The sequence below is a fragment of the Medicago sativa genome, chromosome 3 (genome assembly GCF_051527215.1).
Source record: "Medicago sativa cultivar Bolivia chromosome 3, Bolivia_mono, whole genome shotgun sequence".
NCBI lineage: Eukaryota > Viridiplantae > Streptophyta > Magnoliopsida > Fabales > Fabaceae > Medicago > Medicago sativa.
This window is the reverse complement of record NC_140751.1, coordinates 74,620,384-74,642,939: the sequence shown is the minus strand read 5'-3', so window position 1 is coordinate 74,642,939 and position 22,556 is coordinate 74,620,384. Positions and strand designations below refer to the sequence as shown.

At 33.0% G+C, this 22,556-nt stretch overlaps 1 protein-coding gene and 2 long non-coding RNA genes across 3 annotated transcripts; all 3 read right to left on the bottom strand.

Annotated features, from left to right (window-relative positions):
• Positions 1-11,502: 11,502 nt before the first annotated feature.
• Positions 11,503-12,949, bottom strand: LOC146940134 (uncharacterized). Its single transcript, XR_015033485.1, has 2 exons — positions 12,510-12,949; positions 11,503-11,732 (listed from the first exon to the last, which is right to left on the bottom strand). It is a non-coding gene; the product is annotated as an uncharacterized LOC146940134 (long non-coding RNA).
• A 189-nt stretch (positions 12,950-13,138) lies between these two features.
• Positions 13,139-14,609, bottom strand: LOC146940133 (uncharacterized). The gene has a single exon (XM_085757968.1). The coding sequence runs from the start codon at positions 14,382-14,384 to the stop codon at positions 13,398-13,400; it is 987 nt and encodes a 328-aa protein (XP_085614094.1). The 5' UTR covers positions 14,385-14,609; the 3' UTR covers positions 13,139-13,397.
• A 677-nt stretch (positions 14,610-15,286) lies between these two features.
• Positions 15,287-16,734, bottom strand: LOC146940132 (uncharacterized). Its single transcript, XR_015033486.1, has 2 exons — positions 16,295-16,734; positions 15,287-15,516 (listed from the first exon to the last, which is right to left on the bottom strand). It is a non-coding gene; the product is annotated as an uncharacterized LOC146940132 (long non-coding RNA).
• Between the last annotated feature and the right edge of the window lie 5,822 nt (positions 16,735-22,556).

Sequence of the window (22,556 nt, the reverse complement as noted above, 5' to 3'; positions counted from 1 at the left end):
GGATACACTATTTTTTCATGATCAAAGCTTTTGATGTTGGTCTTATCTTGGCAAGAGGATTCATCCATGTTTTATCGTTTCATTTGAAAAACTTACTTCCCCTTGCCTGAAAGATCACCTTTGTGCTGACTTTCCCTTCACTGGATTTATAGCCATGTGTGCTGCAATGGGAGCTTTGATGGTGGAGACACATCTCATCGCATATTTGAGGAGTCGCAACTTTGGTCATGGTCAAGTGCATGGCCATGCTGTGGAGGAGGGACACGAGACCAACTTCGTCGTCAAAGGGTCATTGCTCATGTAATATGAATATTACTTTAACTAAGATTTGAAATTATTTGTGGTGGTTTAATTAGGGATGGTTTGGTGTAGAATAATGTTGTTGATGTTTTTAGTGATATATTTTCTTTTCTTTTTTAGTTTGCATTTGTGGGTGTTTAAATTGTGGTTGCTTGTGCGTGTGTGCGTGCGTTTGTGTGTGCGTGCGTGTGTTTTTTCTAAAAAAAATAAGTGTATTTTATCAACAAAACAAATTGTTGGTGTAGAGGGATTGATGATTATTTTTATATCTTAATCATATTATAGGAAAATTAATAATTCTTGGTAGAAGTTCGTTTTGATCATTAAGGTGTAAATTGATTCTATTGTTTTATGTTACTATGGGTGTAACACCCATACTAGACGTATCTAGAAAGTCTAGCACGTGCGTTGAATTTAGTACTGGATACATTAAAATATACAACATAAAAACTTCGAATGAATTTATATACAACAAAACACGTTCGTACAATATCAATACATCATATCTTCTCTTATTTAAAATAAATACGTCCTTGAGATTCATATACTTCATGCTTCAGGTACGAACGAACTCTTGCTGAAAAATCCATCCGGCTACTACCTTGACGTCCAACCTGACATCTGAAACAAATAAGGATTGGGATGAGACATAATGTCTCAGTGAGTTCCCCTAAATCCTAGGCTATAGGTAACCTCAGGGGAAACCTATGGTCACCACGTGTCTACAATACAACCTGACGGTTGATTATACGTGTGTGGTCATAATTCCTAGACGGTAGTGCATGCTAGAACCGTCATAGGCTTATCTCACTTGTTATAGGCTTCACTTCCTATACGTGTCATGGCGGTCGAGGGGGAATCTAAAACCGTATAGCCAAGAATACGCTCCACGTATCAAGGCCTAAACATAACATAGTCATGGCACGTTCCTAAACCGGACGATTAGGGGAAACCTAAAACCGTCATCGGTGTCATGTTCATTACTTGTTCTATACATGACTTGCACTTATCTTATAGCATCTAATGCTCTTGTTCATAACATGGACATACTTGAAGTCATTCTTGCATAAGCATAAACATAATCATATCATGCATGGTCGTACGTAAGTTCATTCATTATTATGTTAGCGTTGAACAAACAATTATCTTGGTTCATTTTACGGATAGTCCCGGGTGGAGTAACCCCGAGAGCAATCCCATACATGATCGATGTACGTACATCGGACTCCCTCGGTGTCGTGCGGGTCCCTTACGGCTTGAATCGTTCCCCTTGAGTCGAGAACCTCTTGTATCCATACCTTCATGGATAACAAGAGACACGAACACCGACATGCGGTTATAATTCTTAGTCTTGCGTTTTCGGTGACATGCGGGTCCCTTACGGCTTGAATCGTTCTCATAATGAGAACCCCTTGAATCCATACCTTCATGGATTGCAAGAGACATGCCACCTACTTATACATGTCATGGTCTTGTCGTTCATGTAGGGTTAACCTAATCATGCATACATGTTTACCTCGGAACCTTGATCGATCCGATTAGCGGTAAATACATACTTATTCATGCTTGTAAACTCTTAAACATGGTGGAGTGATTAACTAATCAAACCACGACTTAACCTGCTTGCAATCTTATACTTAATCATGTGCGAAGATAACATGCTTCGCGTCTTATCATCTAGGAATTCTTGCTAACTATCTAGTTCTCGACGACTATGTCAAGGCTCTAGTTTTCCCTTGCTTAATGCATAACTTGCTACCCCATTCATGACATGTTTCTCTCATATGCTATACTTTACTACCTTACTAAATACTTGCTTCACTTTACAAGAGATTTACTTGGGAAAACCTATGCCTTGGGGATTAGTTATGAAGGGTTTACATTTATAAAAAAAATTACGTGAATGGAAACCGAACCGGAGCACGACAAAAAGGCAAGACGAGAAAACAGGGCAGCGGCCACTGTTTGCTCGCCTTGAACTCGCAGTGGCGAGCTGGTGGCGAGCAGCCACCCCTTCCTGTCCATCTTGCTCGCAGTTGCGAGCTCCATACTCGCCGTGGCGAGTTGGTGCAGGCAGCACCTGCATTTTTGTTGTTTTGAACCACAAATCATCATCACTAAGTGTCCCAAGGCATATGACATCTCTAGTGGTCATGGAAACCTGAAAAACAGTCTGGAAGCAAGCATTCACAAGCATATCAAGCATAACAAGGGAAAGGGTAACATAACACTAGATAAAAGCCTAATATTCATTCTTACATTACAAGCTAAAACACATGATCCCATAGGTGGGTATGCTGTCTATGGAACTCACCTAGAACAAGTTCTTGAAGCATCACTATGTGCCAAGACCAAACATGCCAAAACCCTAGCTTTGTCCCTCTTGCTTCCTTTGCCCAAATCATTTCTATCATGATGCTTTTCTTGCAAACCAAGATACTTTGATCCATATCCATAAAGAAATCATCACTTGATCCATCCTTGAACTTACAAAACACCAACCCTAACTCTTGCTTTCAAAGTAAACCCCTAGTTGATTCTTGCTTGATTCACCAATCCCATGAAACATATTCATCAAGAGCTCCCAAAACAATAACCTAAAGCCCCATCTTATTGATTAAAAACCAAACCCTAAATCCTTGAATCACTTCTTGAGAGAAGAGGTGGAGAAATCAAACATAATACAAGCTTCTCTTAGTTCAAAAGATCATAAGAAAACATAACTTAAAAGCTTGCCAAGGATGGAAGAAAATTTGGTAAAGTTTGGTGGAAAAAGAGAGAAAGGGGCGTGGGAGAAGAGAAGAGAGAAGGGAGAGAAATTGTTGGTCAACATAGAGAGAGAAAGGAAAGAAGAAAGTGAGATATTTTTGGGGTAAATCCAATTAAATATCCTTTCTTCGTGAAATTACCATAATACCCTTGCCTCAAGCGTGTTTAAAACGAATCTGATACTTTTCCCGTATAAAGCTGACATCTCATAAAATATTTCCATTAACTTACTTTTCCATAATTTAATTCCTCTGACCCGGTCAACGGGTAATATACCGATGCTGACAGGCGGGATATTACAATGGGTGCGTTTGACCCAAATTTTTTAGGGCATACAAATTACTTTAATCGAAAGTTAAAAAATAAGAACTTTATGAATAAAGCTAATGTTGTTTGGTAAATATTTTTATAAGATATCTAATTTTATTCTAAATTATTATAAAATAACAAATATTTAAAATAATAATCTTTAGAAGAACTCCATTATACCAACACACGTTGGCTCAGTTGGTAAGGAACGGACCACTTCCTTGTAGAAGGTTGTGTGTTCGATTCCCTCTGCCGATGTGAGGGCAGTGTTGGTGGGTGATCTGTAAGTACCTCTATAAGTGCCCTTTGGGCCCGGAGGCGTGCCCTAACCCTGGTGGTGACCGGAGCCGAACCCACCTAAACTTTTTTGTAACCAAAAAAGAAGAACTCCATTATTAAAATACATTATTTTTCTCACATAATTTTATTTATAAGTGATAGTTAAAAGTTTGAATAAAATATTTTATAAACAATGCATTTTAATAAAATAAATTATATCGTACAAAAATGTATTGTGCAAATCTTAAATAGTGGCAATTTATCCTGCATAATGCATAACAACAAGCAATAAAAAAATATAAAATAACAAAATCAAGTGATCATTTTTGTTAAGAAATAGATATGTTAAACGATGTCTCATATTTTGAAATGAAGAAATAAAAAATAAAAAAGGAAAAGGGTGGTCAGTAGGGTTCGAAGAGCGGACCAAGAGAAAAAGGCTATGTGTAAGTCATTTTTATGTTAGTTTCAACAACTTCGACCACAAGCTCATTTCAATCTATTTTCTTCATTAAAAAAAAATACTTTTTCTAATAAGTGTTTAATTTAAATGGTGTAGGTCTGTCTTCTCCTAAAATTTATAGAGAAATATAAAATAAAAAAATAGGCCAAACAAATACCTAAGGATTGTTCTTTGTTGTGGTGTGTTTCTTTAAATAAAATTATTTTTGTTTTTTTTTTAAAACAGACAAACTTTGATGTTGTTTATACTTATTGCACCCATAAAGTGAATTGTATTCACATTTCTTTGCTCTTATTCTTAATTTACAATTTATGTGTTTATTTTTTAAAAAGTATGAAACTATTGTAGGCAAATTTGAGTGATATATCACATGAGTATTCTTCTCCTTGGCAACTTCAATAGGCATTGTGATAAATATAGTGATCAACAGATTTATGATGAAGATAGTTCAACTCCCCTCATTGTTGAAGGAATCTTGAATGCGGCCTCTGCAGGCAAAGAATATGGCCCTTGTTGATTTCTTGGCTAATGATTTCATGTCTGCGAGGTTGCAGACGAGTAGGAGCATGCGATTAGAATGCAATCTCTTTATGTTAGTAGGAGCTGGCTCCATGTCCATTCTAGTTAAATGGACTTCAGTCAAGCTTTTTCTAATGTAATAATGACATAAATTTATATTTTTTTACCCGTTTGTTTTTACGATTCTCTACAACGAAACAATGTATGTAATATGTTATGGTTGTGTTAATATCAAAAAAATTAGTTTTTAAAAACTAGATACTACTAAACTAAATGTTTTAATGTGAATCAAAAACATCCTAAAAAAAGTTGAATCAGTAAAATTGAGTGACTTAGAACCCTCTGAGTGAAACAATGTATGAAACAATATATGAATATATAACAAATGGTGACTTAGGACCCTCAATGTGGAAACAATGCATGAAATGTTATGTTTATGTTGGTCTCAACAAAGGGTTTAGAAATTAGATACTACTAAAGTAACAGTTTTAATTTGAATCAGTAATGTATGGATGTTAAAAATGAGGGTACATGAGAGTAAATGTGGGAGTTAGAAAAAGAAGCGTAATGAACAGGAAAACAATTATGTTATCTCGGTTAGACATATTAAATAATAGATTTGTCTAACATGTGCAATATTGCAATATGTGCAATATTGAACATGTAACAACAACTAAAAGTAGCAAGTTTTTTATTGAAAAACAAAAACAAAATTTGAGGAACAACAAATATTTATTAAAAAGTTATATATTTAATACAAAATATAAAAGTTGCAATGAAAAGTTACTATTTTAAACTTCTTAACATATACAAACTTGCACATGATAAAAAAAAATCCTTAAATAATAAGCAATCAAAAGAGCAACACCTTTTTTAAAAGTATATATCATTAATTTTTGCATCATATTTACGGTATATGTAATTTTAAGATTTTCGGGTTTTCAGTCCACCGGGACGTTCATAAGGAGGAACGACTGAAACGCCACAATTCTTCAGGAACCACTGAAAGAAAAGAAATTTGAAACTGTACTTAGTGAAAGGTAAATACTCACTACTTCAATAGTGTTCTGGAATGTGAATACACTAACCTCCAAGATGACTTGGGCTGCTACAGAATCCCTAGTATACATATAAGGCAGATTTTGACGACAATAAATGAGTCTTACACAAGTTTATGGTATATTCTATCGTGTGAAAAGTTTATCTTGTAGTAAAAATATTTTCAATTTCAAAACACACATTCCAACACTACAACAATCACAAATATTTAAAATAATAATCTTTAGAAGAACTCCATTATTAAAATACATTATTTTTCTGACATAATTTTATTTATAAGTAATCGTTAAAAGTTTGAATAAAATATTTTATAAACAATGCATTTTAATAAAATAAATTATATCGTACAAAAATGTATTGTGCAAATCTTAAATAGTGGCAATTTATCGTGCATAATGCATAACAACAAGCAACAAAAAAAATATCAAATAACAAAATCAAGTGATCATTTTTGTTAAGAAATAGATATGTTAAACGATGTCTCATATTTTGAAATGAAGAAATAAAAAATAAAAAAGGAAAAGTGTGGTCAGTAGGGTTCGAAGAGCGGACCAAAAGAAAAGACTACATGTAAGTCATTTTTATGTTAGTTTCAACAACTTCGACCACAAGCTCATTTCAATCTATTTTCTTCATTAAAAAAAGAATATTTTTTCTAATAAGTGTTTAATTTAAATGTTGTATGTCTGTCTTCTCCTAAAATTTATAGAGAAGTATAAAATAAAAAAAATAGGCCAAACAATACCTAATGATTGTTCTTTGACACCATGTATGTGGTAGGACATTCTTTTGAAGGCAGTAAAAATCATAAAGAAACACGGGGTTTCTATCGGCAAGAAATGATCTTATTGCAAAAGAATAGACTACAATTTTGGTATAGTTGGCACCCATGATCAAGGCAAAACATTATACAAATTTGGATGAGTCACACGTGGTCTCTATGAACGATAATAATGCATATTCAAAGTTTTCTGATTGGTAGCTATTTTCGAACGTCGGTTTTGTTAGTTGTAGTGTTGTAATGTGTGTTTTGAAATTGAAAACATTTTTGCTACAAATTAAACATTTCACCTGATAGAATATACCATAAATATGTTGTCTTTTATTTTTCGGTTACATCATGGATTGTTTCGAGCTGACATTTTCTCCTTCCAGTTATGTCCTTAAATAAATTTGACTATAAAAAAAGTTATTTTGCTGTGTTGTTAAAAAGATAAGAATTTATATTATATTTGTTATACTTTTGAAAGATATTATATTTGTTATTTTGTTTGTATCATTTAAAAAGATAAGTATAGTTTGTTACAATATGAAAGTGCAAAATATCTATTATCTATATCCCTAATTTAATCAAAATCAAAATAAATTTAATCAAAATTTCATAAAAATTAATGTTCGTAATTTATAAGCATTAGTGCAATAAGAACATGTCCGTCTAAATTCTAGTAGTAGTAGTAGTAGTAGTAGTAGTAGTAATAGTAGTAGTAGTAGTAGTAATAATAATAATAATAATAATAATAATAATAATAATAATAATAATAATAATAATAATAATAATAATTGCATTTAACACCTTCATTCTATTTTATCTTTTTAAAGTTAATTTCACATTTGGTAAAAAAAAGAAGTTAATTTCACATAAAAAAGTGTAATAATCATTTTAAAGAATTGTATAGATATTTCAAAATATCACAACAACTTTTTTTCTCTCGTCAAAATAAAATACAAGTGTATACAGTACTTATTGTTATCATAAAGAGGATGAAAACACAATTCTACAACAAATTCTATTGTTAAAGTGTGTGCAATATATTTTAGTCAATGGTTCTGCATCATATGACCATTAATATCGATCCAACAACTATGATGATTCATGGAAATTCATATATATACACACACATACACGCAAGTGCAAGAAATTCATAATTGGCCCAACTTTATAATGTTTAAAAAAAATAAATAATGGACAACCATATCATGTAATTTTGATACTTATCAATTCTTATGAACTTAGAACTTTGTTTGTCTCCAAACAAAAATCCTACAAAAATTGGTTAAAGACATAATTTATAAAAATTAAGTACTGCATTATGCATCCAACGTTTGTGATCAACCAAACACTTTAAATAAAATCTTGATAGTTTGCATGATTCATGCAAATGCAAGTTCAAAAGTCAAATCTTTTGAATAGACATGAATCAAAACATGAATATAATCAAATTAGAATTTTAAAATTTCAAATTCGTAGTTAATCAATTCATAGTTACTATGCTCACAATTTGTATGCACTTAGTGGTTGGTGTTGCTTTCAATTGAGACAATCAATATACATCAAGTATGTTTTGAAATACATCTTAAGTGCAATAATCAAACTAACGTTCAATCATGGATTCCTAAGATCTTCATTCAAGGATGTAATGTGGTCATGCTACAAAATTTAATGTTTTTCTTAGGATTCAAAAAGTCATACAAACAAGATATTATTTATTATTTATGTTCAACTATCTACAACAACCACTCTCTTTTTCTTTTCATGTTCCACTTATTCTTCTAGTGATTATGTTATACTTTGACAACCTTTTATTTTTCTTGAATTTTTCGTTTCTTTTCACTTGTATTATTAAGCTAACATTCAAACATGTTACATACATCAAAATTACATTACTTTCCTCAATGGATTTTTAAATATTTATAAACCACCTTATTTTCCCAAACTTGAACGAAACCCTATATAATATATGCTCTCCTATCCTACGATAGAAGGACATGACATGACTTTTATTTTATTGGTTTAGGGTCAAAAGATTTTGACAAACAATTTTTTTTCTTCTACAGTTTTTTCATCTCAAAGGGGTAGAAAAAAGTCACTATCTAACATGGTTAGTTTTATTTGGCTAAATGGATTAGAACTCAATTGAGATTTTTTCCTACACATTTTAAAATGACAAAATTCTTTCAAAACATAAAGTTTAATATTCAATTGCCAGTATTCATTATTTATTAAAACATGAGAGTACATGCAACTCATCGGCTAGGTTAAAAAAAGTGATTCTAGAATTAACTAGCATGCTTTAATGAATGAATAGAATCAAACATTGACAAAGAATAGAATTCAAATTCTTATTAACACTTAAGGTATTCATAAACGTTGATTCTAAATAAAATATCTTTAAAAAAATCGGTCTAATCAGGCATGTGTATTTGATTTAACTCAAAACTATTTCATTATTTTCACAATGTAAATTAATTAAATTGAAGGACAAATTTTAAATTTTTTGAACAATTTAAGAAGTATAAAGGCGTGTAAGGAAATTTATAGTCACTAACATGCTTTTGTTGTTAGTGCCTTCATTTTTCACTTCGAGTATCATAACTTTCTCTTTTAGGTGAAAATAGACTTTTCAGAGTCTACAGAAACATGACAGCGATTCAGATATTCAGTATCTACAAATATTGTAGGATTAGAAATTCGTCACACAAACCAATTGCTTCACCTGGCCATTTAAGTCAGAGAACAATTCCATTTTCTTCTTGTTAATTTGCTTGACGAGGAAATCATTCGCTAGATGATTTAGATAGATTGCATAACTTGCAATTATGTTCACCAAACTTTCATTCCTTCTAATTTATGAGTAAACAATTTCCTTGATAATCAAACTCAACTTGGATAAAATAATTAAAACCTAAAATGACTTAAATAAATAGCAAATGCTTAAAGAGGTGATGACACCGCAATTGAACAATTTTACCATTATAATAAAAATATCGATTTCACAAGTACTTGTAAATCTCAAGGTTTTCTTTTTCTCCCAAATATGTAAATAAGAAAGTGTTTTTAGATTTTTATATAATGAATGATTGAAATTTGTTTTGGAAATATGTAATGATAAAAAGGCCTTAGAATCATTGAAATTCATCATTATAAGGAATATTCCAAATCATATTCCTTTCTTATGCCTTAGAAATATAAGCTTAAAGATAGGGTGTTCTCTTTTGTATCAATCATTCAATCTCCAACAACAACAAAAAAGTGACCCAACAACATGTCTCACTATTCTCATGGTTTCCATGTTGGTATGACATTAAAGCCAAATACCCATTTTCATCTGAAAAAGTCTTGGGTTATTCTCATGCTTCAAAACTTTTGTTTAACTTTATGTTTCCTACAACTTTCCAACTTCATTCTCATTTATCAGAAGATTGTATATGTTTCGATCGAGCACAATAAAGCTAGATTATGTGAATGGATTTTTCCAAACAAAAGAAAGAATTTGGGATTATAGAAAGCTTCTCGTAAGATTACTTTTCATGATTTCAAGACTAAAGAAAACTACTCAGGCATCATAAGAATGAACTACCTAAAAAAAATAAAGTAAGCTCAAGAAAACTTTATAAAAAAGAAAATGCAAGCACAATGGTTCTTTGTTGGTAAGTGGTGCCAAACCAAAGCAAGGCTACGTATACTTAAAGGCAAGACACTGCCAAATTTATGCATAACTCATTATTTGTATATTTAAGAATAAAATTTACATAAAGATTATTCAAGTGCCAAAATAAAAATACACAAAATCGATGTCATCAAGATGTCACGGTCGTAGCCACACACTACGGCTGGCTGATAAGTGCTCAAAAGTGATATATTTCTTGTGTTAATTTAGGCACTTTAGTGATTTGTTTTGCAAACTACTTAAGGGAAAAGCTCAATTTGATGCAATTATGCCATTTATGATTTAGTGCCTTATTCTACCCCTTTTTGTGCAGGAAAATACAAGCAAGGACCAAAAATCAACCAAAGTGCATAATTTTTTGGCTTATAGCGAGTTTTTGGCTTGTAACGAGTTTTTTGGCTTATAACAAGTTTTGTCCAGAGGCAACTCGCTATCAGCGGGTCATAAGAGAGTCAAGCAAGTTCAAGAGGATAAGGGACATGTGGAGCTCATCCATTGGAGCAGAGCAGATTTTCGTGCAACTCACTATAAGCGAGTAAATTTCGCTATAAGCGAGTTTGACAGATTCAACCATATTAATAGTTTTTCTCTCATTTTTTTAGGAATCCATTCATTGTCTTTGATATTTTCTGGTTTTTAGAGAGAGAGAGAGAGAGAGCGAGCATTTCTAGAGAGAGAAAATGAAGCAAGAGTGTTCGAAGTGGATTCTTCCCAAGATTTGTAGAGAAATCATGAATCTTGTCATGAATCCTCATCTTTTCTTCCATTTTTGCAAGGCTACTATGAAAGTAAGTAGCTAAATCTATCCTTTGGGGTTAGAGGTACTTGATCAAGCTAATATGTATTCTTTTTATCCTTAAATATATGGTTCTAGCAATTTTTACTTGATTTTCATTTTATTCTTGTGTTTAATGTTATATTTATGATTTGAAATGTTGTTGAAAGATGCTTTTGAATCTAAGGTTAGAATAGTCATCTATCAATACGTCAAAGTTCTAGACATGGAATTTAGATTTTGATTATCACTTTGAATATTGGAACTCAAAGATTTTGTATCATTTAATAGTTTGGGAAATTGACATTTAAACGATTCAATAGAAATCACGACATCATTTGGACACGAATGATGTTGTTGAGCGATATGTGATAATATCGAGTAAAGCTAGAATCAGTTTAAGCGATCATAAGAGTGCATTATTTAATGCTTGGTCAACGACTCTAACGCCAGGCGTGAATTGGCCTACTTTGTAACGACCCAGATTTTTGGGACATTAACTTATGAAATTCTTAGTGAAAAAGATGAACTATTTTTGTTCTTGCATAATAAAAATAACTTGAAACTCGTTGACTTCAAAATAAATGAGTAAATAAGTTTCTCTTAAATTTTCAGAATAGTAAATCAGAGTTGTTTTACATCAAGATTAAAAAAAAAAAAAAAAAAATCTTAAGAGCAAGGCTCTTGGCCTTTCACTACCCCAAGACACACCCTAGCTGGTCATAACTTTGGACGCTTGTGATAAAATCTCGCCAGGCGAACCAAAGGTCCACATCTCTCGGAGCCTCAATCTATAGGTCATGATCAATATCTGATTTCAAATGCGGAAAAGGGTCAACTCCCAAAAAAATAACAAATATACAAGTCATACATATATGTAACATGTATTTCAAGGCATGCAAATAGTACTAATATTAATATAAAGTACCCAAAATGTCAACACCCCAAAACACATGTGGACTCGACAAATGCACGACACCCTAAAGGTTGACCTAAATGCGACACAAATGATCCGGATATCACCTCCCTTATAGGGCAACAAAAGTTCTTCGTAGATATTTGTGGGCTTCAACCAATTATGAACACTCCACCGTGGCTCCAACCAATTATGGACACCACATACCCCACGGGTCCCAACCAATTATGGGCACCAAAAGAAAACAACGAGCCTCAACCAATTATGAGCACTCAAAAGGAAACGACGAGCCCCAACCAATTATGGGCACTCAAGACTTCGGGTCCCAACCAATTATGGGCACCACGCGACTATGAATGTATGTATGCGACATTGGTTATGAACTCCACAAAATAAGTCACTCACAATGAGTATTCAACTAAATTAATCAATGTCTTAACCACCTGCTAGAGACATAGATTACACCAACAGTAACTCCGACTAATGAGATATGCAAGACCCCAATTTAGGCATGACAACAAGAAGTTAAACTCAAAATCAAGCAATACCAAATCAAGTTCACATAGTATATACGCATGGCAAAATACACAAACATGTTCAAAACATCATCATTTTAACAAGTAAATACATATATACAATAAAATAATAAAAATGGAGCGCCCTTTCCCTTACCTTAACAATATAGCAGCTATTAATTAAGATTTCTACTCGTGGTCTTTGCTCCACTGATTCTACACTTGGTGATAAGTCTAATTGTTATTCCTTAGGGTGGATCTTTAGTTCTCCTTCCTTCCTCCTTCAAGACTCTCTCTCTCAGTTTCTCTCTATTTTCTTCAAAGTATATAATCAGTAAAAATGAATGGAAAGAATGAGGTAACCGATGAAATAACCCTCCCACTAACTTCCTTCCTAAATGAGTGGCACTATACTTAAGAAATAGGAGGTTACACTTATCTTTTTAAACACGTTGCTTTAGTTCTCTTTTCCTGTACACTAAGTTTATATGAAATTGATACCAAGTCAAAGCCTTCCTTAATAATAGGTATAGTACTAGCACACACAAGAAAATCTACAAGGTAACAATATTCATTATTTTTTTATATATTCCCATGGTCACCCAATTTTCGTACTTTTTCTTCTCTAATAAAACAATTATCCTAATCATGCAATTTGTATCCCACACACATAATAATATAATAAAATAAATATTTATATTCATTTTTTTTAATGAAATAACATAAAACATTCATCAAATAATAAGTGACATCGGCTCGACTTTAACAAAATAGTTTAATGAAATAAATAGCAAACTAAATAAAATAAAAACTCGGATCTTACATTCTACCCACCTAAAATAGTTTCGTCCTCGAAACTGACACTAGAGAAAGTCTCGAGAACGTTAGTTTATTTCTTACCTAATAACTCTAATATCTCTAACCCTTACTAGACTACTTCAAACACCAGGATCATATGAACTGAAGTCTCATATCCCATAATGGAATATAGGTGTCCTGGTGCATTACGTGTTGTTCTTGCCACATTTTCCGGATCTTACTCTTCTCACGCCTTGCAGTCCCTAGCAAGATGTCCCGGTTCACGGCAACGATAACAAAGATTGTTCTCCGCGGTACACTTGTCAGCATAGTGTCCCGGATCTCCACACTTGAAACAGTATGGCTTTGGCTTAAAGAGGTCTCCATTGTTTCCCGCACTAGGTTCCGATGAATTATTATGATCCCCTTTAGGTTCTCTGGAGTCCTCGTAGGGCTTCTTCCCATTTCCTCCTCGTCCACGGTTTTGATTGCTGGAACGAGTTGGTCCCCCAAAGTTATTGTTGTTCCCTCGAGCAAGTCTCTTATTCTTCATCGCTTCTATTTCTCTACACTTTTCTACCAAAGGATGGAATTGTTGAATTCCCAATGGCATTACCATGTCTTGAATTTCATCCTTGAGCCCCTCTTGGAATCGGTGGCACATGTAGGCCTCATCCACAGTTTGACGAAAGAACTTGAAGTACCTGGACAATGTCTCAAACCTTGCTGCATATGCTCCTACCGTCATGTTGCCCTGTCGTAACTTCAGAAAATCATCACCCAATTTAGTTCTTGCACTCTGAGGAAAATATCTTTCCAAGAACTTGGTCTGAAAAACCTCCCATGTGATTTCCTCTTGCGCATTTTCTAACATACTTTTAGCATTTTTCCACCAATACTCTGCATCACCAAGCAACAAATACGTGGCATAGTTCACCTTCGATTCTTCAGGACAGTTCATCACTTTCAATATCTTCTCCACTTCTTGTAGCCACAGATCAGCCTTCTCTGGGTCTAATTCTCCATGGAATTGGGGTGGATTGTGACGACGAAAATCTGTCAATCCCCTTGAATCTGCTTCCCTAGCTTCTCTCTGCTGTTTCAATTGGTCTCGCTGAATTTTGGCGGCTGTTTGTGCAGCAACAGCAGCAGCCATGTTAGTCATAGCCTGAGCCATCTGGGTGTTAACATCTCCAGAAGTTCCAGTAGTCGCCGGAGTACGTCTTGGAGGCATTGTTTCCTGCAATGCTTAAACAAGTCATTACTCTATCTTCATAAATACTCATAGAACCACTATCTTAACTCACAGAAACTTAGACTTCTACCACTCAAATTTAAATCTTAAAAACCTCTCACCCTCGACATTCTTGATTCACATTATCCACCACCTAGATTTACCTGCTTAGGAACTCCTCTCAAGATATCTGTAGCAATCTCTTGCGATGTAGTTAACAATACAAGTCTCACATTTCTTTACCAACGCTCAAGATTATTAAAATCAATGAAGTAACATAACTCTCTTTCAACTCAAGCAAATATTTGCACTCTTCAAAGAAATATCCATTAAACAATGCGGCAATAGTTCAACATCCTTTAGGTACACGCAAAGTGATGGTAGCCAACCAATTCCAATGAGGTGGCCATCCTTCCCTCCTTAACAATTATTCCGTTCACTACTACTACTACTACTTGTAGTTAATATCTAATGAGTTTATCCAATCACTTAAATCCCGATAACGAAAGACAACCCTCCTAAGAAACTTGGGTGTAGACATCACACATTCTTGATACTAGTACCTCACATAATTGTCACTACTTATCATAGATAAGGTCAAGGTCATCGCACTTGCGCTTAGAACACACTATTTCAAGAAAACATGATATATTTTTTTTTTTTTTGGAGTAAGTCAGAAATGCACTTCTTCTTTAGAGGACTTCAACCGACATGACTAGCACTAAAATTACTTATACAAACTACCCCGACATCCCCACAGTCCGAACTAGATCGAACTGCTCTGATACCAAATGTAACGACCCAGATTTTTGGGACATTAACTTATGAAATTCTTAGTGAAAAAGATGAACTATTTTTGTTCTTGCATAATAAAAATAACTTGAAACTCGTTGACTTCAAAATAAATGAGTAAATAAGTTTCTCTTAAATTTTCAGAATAGTAAATCAGAGTTGTTTTACATCAAGATTAAAAAAAAAAAAAAAAAAATCTTAAGAGCAAGGCTCTTGGCCTTTCACTACCCCAAGACACACCCTAGCTGGTCATAACTTTGGACGCTTGTGATAAAATCTCGCCAGGCGAACCAAAGGTCCACATCTCTCGGAGCCTCAATCTATAGGTCATGATCAATATCTGATTTCAAATGCGGAAAAGGGTCAACTCCCAAAAAAAATAACAAATATACAAGTCATACATATATGTAACATGTATTTCAAGGCATGCAAATAGTACTAATATTAATATAAAGTACCCAAAATGTCAACACCCCAAAACACATGTGGACTCGACAAATGCACGACACCCTAAAGGTTGACCTAAATGCGACACAAATGATCCGGATATCACCTCCCTTATAGGGCAACAAAAGTTCTTCGTAGATATTTGTGGGCTTCAACCAATTATGAACACTCCACCGTGGCTCCAACCAATTATGGACACCACATACCCCACGGGTCCCAACCAATTATGGGCACCAAAAGAAAACAACGAGCCTCAACCAATTATGAGCACTCAAAAGGAAACGACGAGCCCCAACCAATTATGGGCACTCAAGACTTCGGGTCCCAACCAATTATGGGCACCACGCGACTATGAATGTATGTATGCGACATTGGTTATGAACTCCACAAAATAAGTCACTCACAATGAGTATTCAACTAAATTAATCAATGTCTTAACCACCTGCTAGAGACATAGATTACACCAACAGTAACTCCGACTAATGAGATATGCAAGACCCCAATTTAGGCATGACAACAAGAAGTTAAACTCAAAATCAAGCAATACCAAATCAAGTTCACATAGTATATACGCATGGCAAAATACACAAACATGTTCAAAACATCATCATTTTAACAAGTAAATACATATATACAATAAAATAATAAAAATGGAGCGCCCTTTCCCTTACCTTAACAATATAGCAGCTATTAATTAAGATTTCTACTCGTGGTCTTTGCTCCACTGATTCTACACTTGGTGATAAGTCTAATTGTTATTCCTTAGGGTGGATCTTTAGTTCTCCTTCCTTCCTCCTTCAAGACTCTCTCTCTCAGTTTCTCTCTATTTTCTTCAAAGTATATAATCAGTAAAAATGAATGGAAAGAATGAGGTAACCGATGAAATAACCCTCCCACTAACTTCCTTCCTAAATGAGTGGCACTATACTTAAGAAATAGGAGGTTACACTTATCTTTTTAAACACGTTGCTTTAGTTCTCTTTTCCTGTACACTAAGTTTATATGAAATTGATACCAAGTCAAAGCCTTCCTTAATAATAGGTATAGTACTAGCACACACAAGAAAATCTACAAGGTAACAATATTCATTATTTTTTTATATATTCCCATGGTCACCCAATTTTCGTACTTTTTCTTCTCTAATAAAACAATTATCCTAATCATGCAATTTGTATCCCACACACATAATAATATAATAAAATAAATATTTATATTCATTTTTTTTAATGAAATAACATAAAACATTCATCAAATAATAAGTGACATCGGCTCGACTTTAACAAAATAGTTTAATGAAATAAATAGCAAACTAAATAAAATAAAAACTCGGATCTTACATACTTCGTCTCAATTTTATTGCTATATTTCAATTTAGATTAGTTTTTAATCAATCAATCATTTGAACCATAAGTTTAGAGCAACATCGATTGTTGAACGACTTTAATATCGTGCTAGTCCCTGTGGAAACGATACACAAAAATACTTACTTTTGATACTACATCACTAGCCGTAACAACTTTAACTTCTATGGCTTAATCACTTGTCTTCCTTCATCATTGGGCGACAATTTTGGAACTTAATGTTGCGACATATAAAGTATATACCTATTGAATTATTAATGGATGTTGTTATCAGACTAAGCATCTTGTTTGATACGCAACCATGTTTTAGGTATAATAATGCAATCCTTATTTAGTTAATTGTTAAACATGTTTTTTTTTTGTGTTGTCTTATGATACGTATATGTTGATATTGATGTAGACTTGGTTATTTCAGCACTTTGAGGGAGTTAAGGGTAAGAATTTCTGCAGTGGATATAAGAATTTTAGGGAGTTGAGGGTAATATATTCGGACTGTATAATCCGAATATAGATATTTTTCAAATACAATAGGGCGCGTGAGAAGAGAGTGAAATGGGAAAAGAAATTGTCTTTTTAAAATTCTAATGAGGAAAAATTGGCCCTTTATTATTTTGTTTCAAACTGGTTCCTTAACTACAAGGCTCAAGTAATCACTAACATTGGGCCACACCCAAAAAGACAGGAAAGTTTTACCCTATGCCCTTACATTTATACCTTCACCCCTACATTTTACATAAAGTACATGTTTTACCCTTGTATATAATGTTAAAACATTGGAACATGTTAGACGTTTTATATGCTTGAATTTTGTAGGTGTCGTAACCTTCTTCAATCAACATTGGTCCTTTATATATAGATTAAGTCGATGACCGCTGTGGAAGAAATCATTATCTTGAATGCCTGGATGAATGCTGAGATATCATGGAGATTTGGAGGGTCAACACTCCAGTCATTGAATTTCATCAATGATGATCTTAAATGAGTTTTATTCCCTTGAATAAGTCAGAAAAAGCATTCATTCTTTAAGATACTAGTCGTTGCATGAATCGATGAAGTTTTACAGTGTCATATGCTTGGTACATACGATCCTACTCCAGAAGATTTGTACAATAGCGTTGACTTTAATAGTTGACCTTAATCTTGTTATAGAGTTTTTTCTTTATCTATGACATAATGCTCATCAAGGTCCATAGCTTCCAACAGCTTAGCGTAGAAAGTAACATGAGGCCAGAGCTTTGACCAAGTGCAAAGATTTGACTTCATGTCGAGAGCTTTGACTTGGTGCAGATGCAGTACTTCACTTGTACTTAAAATTTCCTGCATTGTTAAACAGACATTAGAGAGTTTTAACTTCATGTCGAGAGCTTTGACATTAGAGAATCCTTGTTCTCAAGTGTGATTTGTATATTGCTTTTGTTATCATCAAAACTTTGAGAGCTTTGTTCCATTAACCAATTTTGGTCTAACAAAAGTTTCGACTATACAATCTTGCCACATCTCCTTCTCTATAACCTTCCATAAGTCGCAAGTCTTTCAAACATTCACGACCATAAGGCAATCAAATAAAATATGTGCTGCATCTTCGTAATTACTGGTGCATACCACACATTCCGTCTGACAATCTGTTCCTTTATCCCTGAGCCTTGCCCTTGTTAGGACACAACCTCAAGATATTCGCCAAATCAAATTGTTCACCTTTGGAGACAACTTTAACTTACAAATACTCGTCTATTGGTCAGGTCGATGCAAATGTGAATTATCCACAATCTCCTCCAAACAAAAACAATATGCATTTTTAACCATATAACACCTAGTTTTTTCCTTTTTCCAAATAATCTCGTCCTCTACTACCGATGGGAATAAATGCGCGTTCAAAATACTCTAAATTGTAGCATGATCAAAACAATGTTTCACCAAGTGATGATTCCACATATGATTTTCATGTTTAATGAACATATGTGTGCGAGCCTGCTGACCCGTTAGTAGTGGTTGGCCTTCACTTGATATAGACACTCCATCTCTAAGCCATGGAGCATAAAAAACAGGGATATACACAAACGAACCTATTCTCCTCCTTGCACCTGTTTTGACCACTCTTTTTGCGAAAAATATACTTTGCCAAACAAACCTTGGTTTGCGTCCAAGTTTAGATTCAAAATAGTTACTACTTAGAAAATACCGAGCTTAGAAATCCTAGGTACCAGATAATCCGGTTGGGTTTGTAATTTCCAACCTTGCTTTCCCAACATTGCTAAGTTAAAAGTTGTCAAATACCTCAAAAAAATTTGTGAACTGTTAGCTTGTCCCAAGATAGTCAATGTACACTTCTATGAGTAGCTTCACCATATGACCCCACAAAAACATTCAACATTTTCTCAATAACATTGATTATCTTGATCAAAAAAATAACATTGATTATCGTGGTAGGGAGAAAAAAATACTCATAACATATAACATAATAGCTTGGAGAACATATTTAATCAATACTAGCATTTCATACATTGATTCACATCTTTATCTAAAAACACATGGATGAGATGATAATAAATATCTTTCAGCTTAATGAGAGGTCCTAGTTTGAACAAAGATGCCAGATAAAAAAACTTTATAATTCATGAGTTATGGCTAATCTTTCAGGAAAAAAAAAACTTTATAATTCATATGTTAGGGCTAATATTTCATAACAATCTGTCACAGTTTATCTCCAAATGAAAGCCTTTTCAAATTTAAAATACCCTTTCCCTAAAAAAATAAAAAAATAAAAATACCCAACAACCTAAATGGACAATAGCGAATCACCATAAAAAATAGAGTAAATTGCACTCTCATCCCCTCAAAGATGCTTGAATTACACTCTCGTCCTCTCTTATGTTAAAATATACACTCCCCTGCCCTCTTATTCAAAACATATTAGAAAACATTTCACTCCCCTCCCCTCCCCTAAGAGAAGCATGAATTACAGTCCTCTCCACTCTTATGTTAAAATCTACACTTTACTCCCTCAATATTTTTTTTATTTTAATAATCTAGCAAAAAAATAATAATCTAACACACTTAAAAAAAATAGTATTGCGGTTCTATTTTAATATAACCAAAATTCGAATACGTATTTTCGTTTATTTTTATTCAAAATTTCATTAACATATAGTTTTAAACCTTATTATAAAATATGAAACAACTCAAAATAAAATTAAAATAAGTAAAAATTACTAAAGACAATAAAATATGGTTATTTAAAAGTTAATTTTATACTCTAAATTATAAAATTAATAGCAAAATATTTAAATTTCATTATCATTGACATTTAAATTATAAAAAAAATGAATTTATTTTTCTAAAATGGTGGTTCAAAATCAGTATACATCATAAAAATATTTATTTATATTAAAATAGATTAAAGTGTAGTGCATATTTAATTATTAAGGAGGGGGTTGTAATTCAAGCATCTTATAGGGGAGGGGAATATAAATTTTACTTTTCAAGGGAGAAAAATGTATATTTTAACATAAGAGGGGAGGAGAGTGTAATTCAAGCATCTTTGAGGGGAGGGAAGTGTAATTTACTCTAAAAAATATTATTGTAAATTGCAAAATACAATATATGGTAACAATCCTTCAAAAAAATATATGGTAATAAATTAATCTCCATCGATTGACTATAATAGGAGATTTCCTAAAATCTCTATAATTCAAAGACAGAATATTATAAGAGAAATATTATGAAAATATTCATTTCATAATTTTACGCATTTTAACAGAAAAAGAAAAAATTCTTCAAAAAAAAAAAGAATCAAAAAAGAGAAGAGAATGACGATCAATTAAAAGCCAACTGAAAATTGGAAGTGATACATACAAGTTATTTTGCAATGAGGGTATTTTCTAGGGTTAACCAATTATCAAGAATGAGAAGAAGTCTTGCACAAAACCAACTAGAACCTGCAATAGTGTAAATGCACTCAAAATAGAATTTTTTTTTGTAGCCCTAATTCAATTTGACCACTTAGGCTTATTTTGGTTATAAAATTTTTCTTTGACTTTATTTTAGGAACTATATATATGTTTCGATTTTGACAGACACTTCTCTTCTGAGGAAGTGCTGACTATCATCTACACCTTAGAAATGCAGGTATGCTGTCAATATACTGACTGATCTATCATCCAATTATATTAAATACAATGCCAGCATCAATATATATATTTTTTTCCCCCAAAAAAATATTGTCTTCATTTTTCATAACAAGATCCGACAGGTACTATGCAAAATCAATAAAAATTTGGTGATTCAATTCAATTTATCTACGTTAATATACCTCTATACTAATTGTTTTGTAGGTGAAAATATCTACAAGTGAAGCATGTGGGCTAATTTGAAGAAAAGATTATAGCCTACAGCAACAAATTACTCAAACTTATGTCTGCACATTACACACAGTCACACACATCTGCAACCATACAAATAATACAGGTACCTTTTTCTGATTCATAATTTGTCCATTATGTTTCAAGCAATTTATATGACTATTTATTAATACATTAAAACTCTTTTAATTTTAAGATTGCCCATTACTTTTTTTTGATAATTTTTTGGGTTTGTCTAACACTAGTATGTGGACCCGTGCCAAGCACGGGCTAGAATTTTGACATACTCAAGGTAGAGAATATTGTGATTTATCAAGTGCCACCTAAAGCTCAACAATGGATAAAAGAGTGGAAGTCGAACCAAAATCAAGCGAAAAAAACTCATACCTAAGCCGTAAAATTTTGGATAAGACGGTGCATCATTCTCACTTGTGTGTTTTCTCTTTCTTCAATGTGTCGATCCACAACAGTGTTGACTCCTCAAGAAGGCCCAACAGTTGTATCATATCCCAGTTCAACATTGTGGGGGAGCAAGAGTGGTTCTTGGTGGTGGACCACACACATGGAGAGTTCAACACTTAGCGGAGAGATGTTAATGTGTCGAGTTAAAATTTTAAATTGGATGCAAGATTAGATGTTGCGCAATATATAAGTAAGATGACCCATATATCTTTTAAGACTTTGAAAATGAGATGATCCATATACCTAATGTTTTCAGACTGTGAATAATGATGTAATGGCTATCTCACTTATGTGGTTACTCTTAACCGAATATGATGATGCAATTCAATGTACGCTCCCACATAAATCTCAATATTATGATGATTTATATGGTTAGTTTTTAGGTACCATTAGTTTAATTTTCTATCTTAAATTTTAGTTTTTGGATATCATTCATTTTAATTCAACTTCTATTATTTTGAATTCTTTTACCGTCGATCTTTGGTAGGATCAGACAATGAAAAAATATATATGTGTTTTGCTAAGTTGACAAAATATATGATTATTATCCTTAAAAAATACATAGTTATTAGACATTTTAAATTGATCTAGCATTTTCTAAATGAGTATGATATTTTGGTAACATAATTACCCAATAATCTCCAATGATCCTTCAACAAATTCATAAAATTAACAGAAACTCATTATTCCATATACTATCATAGGTAAAATACACACCCCTTTAATTCTTCCCTTATCATTGATATCATGTT

Coding starts and splice junctions, on each gene's coding strand:
- LOC146940133 (XM_085757968.1), bottom strand. CDS start 14,384: ATGCCTCCAAGACGTACTCCGGCGACTACTGGAACTTCTGGAGATGTT.